The sequence below is a fragment of the Mesitornis unicolor genome, unplaced genomic scaffold (assembly GCF_000695765.1).
Source record: "Mesitornis unicolor isolate BGI_N332 unplaced genomic scaffold, ASM69576v1 scaffold47108, whole genome shotgun sequence".
NCBI lineage: Eukaryota > Metazoa > Chordata > Aves > Mesitornithiformes > Mesitornithidae > Mesitornis > Mesitornis unicolor.
Window position 1 is genome coordinate 21674 of NW_010203472.1, and position 5786 is coordinate 27459.

The window sequence follows — 5786 nt, forward strand, 5'->3', positions numbered from 1 at the left end:
TTGTCAGGTTAGAGTAATATTTTAAAGTACAATAAATGTAGAACCATTAGAAGAAAACAGCTTATTTAGCACACACAAACATTGAAGTCGGTAGTGTTTTAAACTGCATATTTAAAGTGTATGTATATAAAGCTTGCATATATACACACACATGTATTTGTTAAAAGTACTGCTTTCTCCAAGAGAAGGTTAGTATAGCCCTAAATAAAGTACTTTGAAAAATGATCCCCTGGCACATTCTTCCCGTGCCCTCTCTGCAATGCTTTCATTACTTCATGTGATTCCAAAGTGGTGTCTTTAGGTAAATGAGTTGTAAGCTAGTTTGAGTCCTCTTTGTATAGATGAATTTAGATTAAGGGTTCCTGATCTCTTTCCCATTTTATTAGTTTCTAGATCACTAGAGAAAGGTGGTTAACAAGGGCTTGGATCTTCATGAAAATAGGTTGTTCTGTAGTCTTGCAACAGCACACTTAAACAGCAAGATGACCGGTCAGTGCACTGCAAAGATAGTGCTATGTATAGAAAATCTTCAGAGCATTGAGTTGAGAAACAAGGACTGTGTTACTGTGTTTGGGTCAAAGTAACCTGATTTAATATTTGGCTATCAGTGGACTCATGGAAGTTGTAGAAAGCTAATCAAAGTTTTTTATTTATACTGGATTTTAGAACAGAGAAAAGTGCCACAGTATAACACAGGAGATACTTACACTTTTAATTACAAAATAAAAGGGCAAAATCAATCTAATTCAGTTTTCAGCTTAGTGCAGAATTCAGAAAAAAATTCATTATTTGGACAAAAATGCAACATTAAGAAATGATTCAACCCTTAAGACAAAATCACACTTGTGTCTTAATAATCTAGGTTCACTGAGTGTTTCTAATAAAAATGTGCAACAGTAATTATCTAATTGCTCTATCTTGCCATCCAAATATGAGTTTTGTCTGTACCCTATCAACCAGTATTGGATCCCTTTGCTAATACAAACGACAATAATATTATATCTACTATTTTTTTAAAAGATTTGTTTTCTTTTTTGGTATTCAATATCAATAAGAAAAATAATCATACAATTCCATTTTTGTAACTCCACATTTGAAAAACTGGCAAGATAAGGGTTAAGTAATGTCTGCATACATATATGTATTATAATAAGAACTGTTTAGGTGACTATGAATAAAGCACCAAATCATCAAGATTCACTTTTTATTCTGTATGACCAATAGAACCTAATAGGTCTAGAGGCAAGCTTTTCCAGTCTTTATTGAATGTTAGACATGTATGCTCTCTATCACATTCCTTTATGTAGAATACTTGCAATTGTACCATGACATAGTGTTCAAACAGTCTTGGCTTTTGGCATAAGTTGCATAATGGCAACAGCTGCTTAGATAGAGTTGCTAGAGGTTTTTCAAAGTACTTAAAAACCTATTTTTGCGTAAACTTCAAATGGTATTATGAAAGAGACGTTATGAAATTCATAAGCTTTTTAAATATTAAGCATGATACTTTAAATGTGCCTTTCAAAGAATTTCAGGAAATAAAGTTGGAGTACGCACTGAAAGACAGCTGAATAGTAACTGTATTTTATTACTGCTGTGTATTCCAGTGGCTGCACTAACTGGAAACTCTATGTTGCTTAAACTTGATTTCAGTTCATTATAAATGCAATGGAGGAGAAGAGTTAGATCCCACCTAGCTCTTCGGTGGTTGCACAACTGCTTGCAGAATCCCAGGACAGGACACAACAGGAGAAGCTGATAGTTCTCCCTATTTGTAGCTCCTGCTGTGCGGGGCTTAAGGACTCCAGTTCTGGAATTTAAAATGCCAATTCATCTCTGTCAGTACTGTTATTTAGAGTCTATAGTTGGGCAAATATTTGATGCAGCAGCTTTTAATCACATTTCTATAATGGAATGAGGCTGCTAGTGTAGTATCATTTATCCCTTTGGCTCCCAGTGTGGCCTCATATTAGCCGCAATATTTGTCCAATAGACTTTGAACACTTTTTGCTAGTACGCCTGCTTGCTTCCAGAGGGATAACTGAGCTATAGTCTATATAAGTATTTTTTTTGATAAAGAAAATGTTTGGGCAAATACTGGGAAGAGAAATACCTGGGAGTGTTCTCTAAAATATTTTCCTACAAGCAGCTTTGGCTGGATTGAACATAAATGGATAAGGTTGAAAAACACTAATTTGGACTGATAAGGCAATTTATCTCAAGACTGCTGAGGCTTGATGCGACTTCATATTTTTAATTATCTGAGACAGACAACAAAAGATTTGAAAAGACTTTGTACAAGGAACAAGTGAGTTAGCCTAATCAACAGTTCTTCAAAAAAGTGGCAGGATAAAGATACAGAAATAAGCCTTAAACTGCTGGTAGTCCTCCCTGCCAACCCACCTCATCAAGTTACTTTTCCTGGAGCCTTAAGGTCCTTCCTTCCAGCCCACCTCATCAGCTTTGCCAGGGCCAGGAGAAGGCTGATGAGGAAGTGCTTGGCCAGGTGGGTTTCACTTGATGTGTGTTAAGCAGATAAGGTTTGCAGAGTACTTCACTAGAATATACTTTCACCTGTTCTGCTGTTTGCTGGTATTTAATGGTAAACATCCTACCAGCACTTTATATATAGCCCAGTATATGTAGTTTTAAAGGTTCAGTTAAGACTTTAAAATATACTTTACTAATTGTCTTATTTGCTTTTGTTCTTAAGGTTGTGGAAAATGTCCTAAAAGTAAACCCTGTTTTGGGTCCTCAAATGTTTCAACCCCTTCTGCCATCGGTATTCAGGGGGATTATAGATGGGGAGGTAAGAGTTAGCCTTTAACCACTCTCTGCTTTTCTTTTTGAATAGAAAAGTACCTTCAGTTACCTGCCCCAGTTTTCACATATTGGTGTTGCATTTTCTCTTGTTTTAAGAGCATCTGATAGATCTTTGATAGCTATTTTTAAAGTGTGTAGAAGTAACACAGTAGCGCAAGAGTTAAAGCAACATACCCATCACTTATTTTGTCATCTAGTGTTTATTTTAATAACACAAATTTTATTCTGTGGTTCCTTCACTATTAATACTTACGAGGTGGTGACTCTATGCTTAGTTAGATCCTTTTTTAGGAGCTGGAGGATTTTTGTTGTTTTTTTTAAGACATTTATACTACTACTTTTTAAGTGTACCTGCACCAGAAAAAAACAAACTGGATAAGAAGATTGGACCATCTTTTCCAATTGGCATATATAATACCAAGAGTTGAAGGATCTGAGAACACTTTGTGTGACATAGAAAAGGCTTTAAGATTTTGCTTACTTAGATGTCTTAAGTTGTCCCTTTTCTCTCTCTTTGCCTTCAGTGAATATTTATGTTGGATAAAAAGGTGTAAAATCCAACATGCTTTAGCTATGTTGAGCCTTGAGTACTAGCTGGAGAAAAAAAACTTCAGCAGAGTCAATGGGTGGAATTCTCTATGTTTTTTACTTTTTTGATCAAAATCTTTGCTTTTTTCAGAGTTGAAGACTTTCAGATATCAATATTTGGCTGCTATTATTATTAACTTAGAGAAGATATTTCCAAGATTAAATCAAGTCATATTACTTAGCAATGTACTTTTTGCTGTACAGAACACAAAAAACCTAAAAAAGACAGTTTGAACAGTTTGCCATTTAAGACACAAAACTGGAGAGTGGATTATTATAATGTGTTCTAAGACTGTAATAAATTCATTGCTCCCTAATCAAAAAGATACTAATCTGGGTTAACATTTTCAGTTAAATGTTGGCATTTTCTTTTTCAAGTAGTAAAAATTCTACGAAATACTTAGAGTTATGTTGTTAGATGGGGAATTTAGTACAAAGAAATCCGTAGCTTCTTTTGAAATTTAAAATAGTAACAAAAAGTAATAAACTGATGAGCTTATTACTGTATCCAGTTAATTTTGAGACACTTGCAAGTTGGTTATTGGCAAATGTATGTTTCATTCAGTGAAATAAGTAACAACTTCAGAAAAATACTAAGCACGTCTTAATATTACTAAAATTGTAAACTGTAGTTTTGATCCTTAATCAACTTTGAAATTAATTTTTTAACGTACAATATACTATTTATTCCTTAAGGTGCAGGTTTTTTAATTTAAAGTAAAATCACCTTTGACGTTTTCTTGGCTGTTTGGAGGAAACCAACTTTGAAATAGTCATAGTTTTCCTATTGTAAGAATTAAGAAACTCTGCTAATAATTGCTAACTCAGTCTTGTGTTCTTACAAGTTTTTAAATTGCAATTTAAAAATTCAAATTTAATAAAATACATAAAGGATGCATGCACGTATGCACTATATGTAAGTATTCTTCTCTTAATTAAACTGAGCCCCCTGTGTTTTGGTTTACTTTTGTTTCAGAGATATCCAGTGGTGATGTCTACTTATCTGGGCATCATGGGTAGAGTTCTACTACAAAATACAAGGTTTTTTTCATTATTTTTGAGCCAGATGGCATGTGAACTGGGTCAGGAGGTAAGGCTTTTTTTCTTGGTATTTCAGCTGGATTGCATGTGGAAGTCTTACATTTTTTTGACCTGAAATAACTTTTCCTTCTGTTTTCCATGCTTGTTCCTCCCAGTCCACTTTGGAAAAGGACTCTTTTTCCTCCATTTGTCCCTCCTCTGAGCTTCCTGTAGCAAGTCTTATATGTTTCCTCAATTACCTTAAAACTTCTCATTAAAAGTTTTATACGGTCTCTAAATTCTCTTCCTATTGCATCCAACAATAAGTCATATAAACCCCTTTAGCTTGCATGGTATTGCAGGGTGAGAGTTTGTTGCACCACAAATTGTGGTCTAATAATTATCTGGTGAGTTTCTATGAGCAGCATGCTCAGATTTCACTAAGGTTACAGAGATTCTTTTGCTACAAGTGTTCTACTCCATCTTTCAGTGAAATTTAGTCATTTTCTTATCCTTAGGTATAATACAGTTTTCAAATAGATAAAAGACAAGTGTCTTTTTCATTTGTCACCAGTGAAGGTAAAACAGAGTAAGTTCACATGCTTTATATGTATTAAACTGTTATAGGAAAACTGTTTGAGTAATTCACTGTTCTTAATGCGTGCTCTGTTCATGAATTAAATGCATTTCTAACTTCTAGGTTACAATTAGTGGTGAGTCGGGAGTTCTGGAAGCAATGTCATAGAAAATTTAAAATTGCCTGCTACTCTGTCACATATGCATAACTATATGGTATCTTTCCCAGACTGAATTATGTATTCAGATGGTAGACAAATTAAAATAAGTTATTTTCTAAATATGCTGAAGTACTTCTAAATGAAAAGGAACATACTGTTTCCCTTTGCAGTTGGACCAAATTATTGGTAACATGGTTGAAATGTGGGTTGATCGGATGGATAACATCACTCAGCCGGAAAGAAGAAAACTTTCTGCTTTGGCATTGCTTTCACTACTGCCATCACTGAATAGGTAAGCGATTGTATAATGCTTTAAATAAGAATGCTTCAAAGGCCCTTAAGACAGTTTTTAAGGTATTTCACAATTTTACAGATAAATATTCTAATATAAGTAGTTTTATTGCTGCTTTTTTGCCAAGAGAAACATTAAAATGTAGAATTTTTATGCTACATTATATTAACTTCTTATTTGGCTTCATAGCAATATAGTAACCTTTATTGTATTTAACGGAAAATGTCATTTAGTAAAAGTGAGGAAACAGCACTGCAAATTTTATTGTCCTTTCTCATTTTAATATTGAACTAGCTGCTTATCTGTGATTATGTAGTTACATTAGT

At 33.9% G+C, this 5786-nt stretch overlaps 1 protein-coding gene across 1 annotated transcript in view; it reads left to right on the forward strand.

Annotated features, from left to right (window-relative positions):
* The window catches only part of IPO11 (importin 11), a gene marked incomplete at both ends in the record, with an annotated part of 26708 nt that extends 21248 nt beyond the window's left edge, over positions 1-5460 (forward strand). The window contains 3 exon segments of the mRNA XM_010190714.1: positions 2714-2809; positions 4388-4501; positions 5339-5460. Coding sequence (XP_010189016.1) covers positions 2714-2809; positions 4388-4501; positions 5339-5460 — 332 coding nt within the window.
* Positions 5461-5786: the final 326 nt, after the last annotated feature.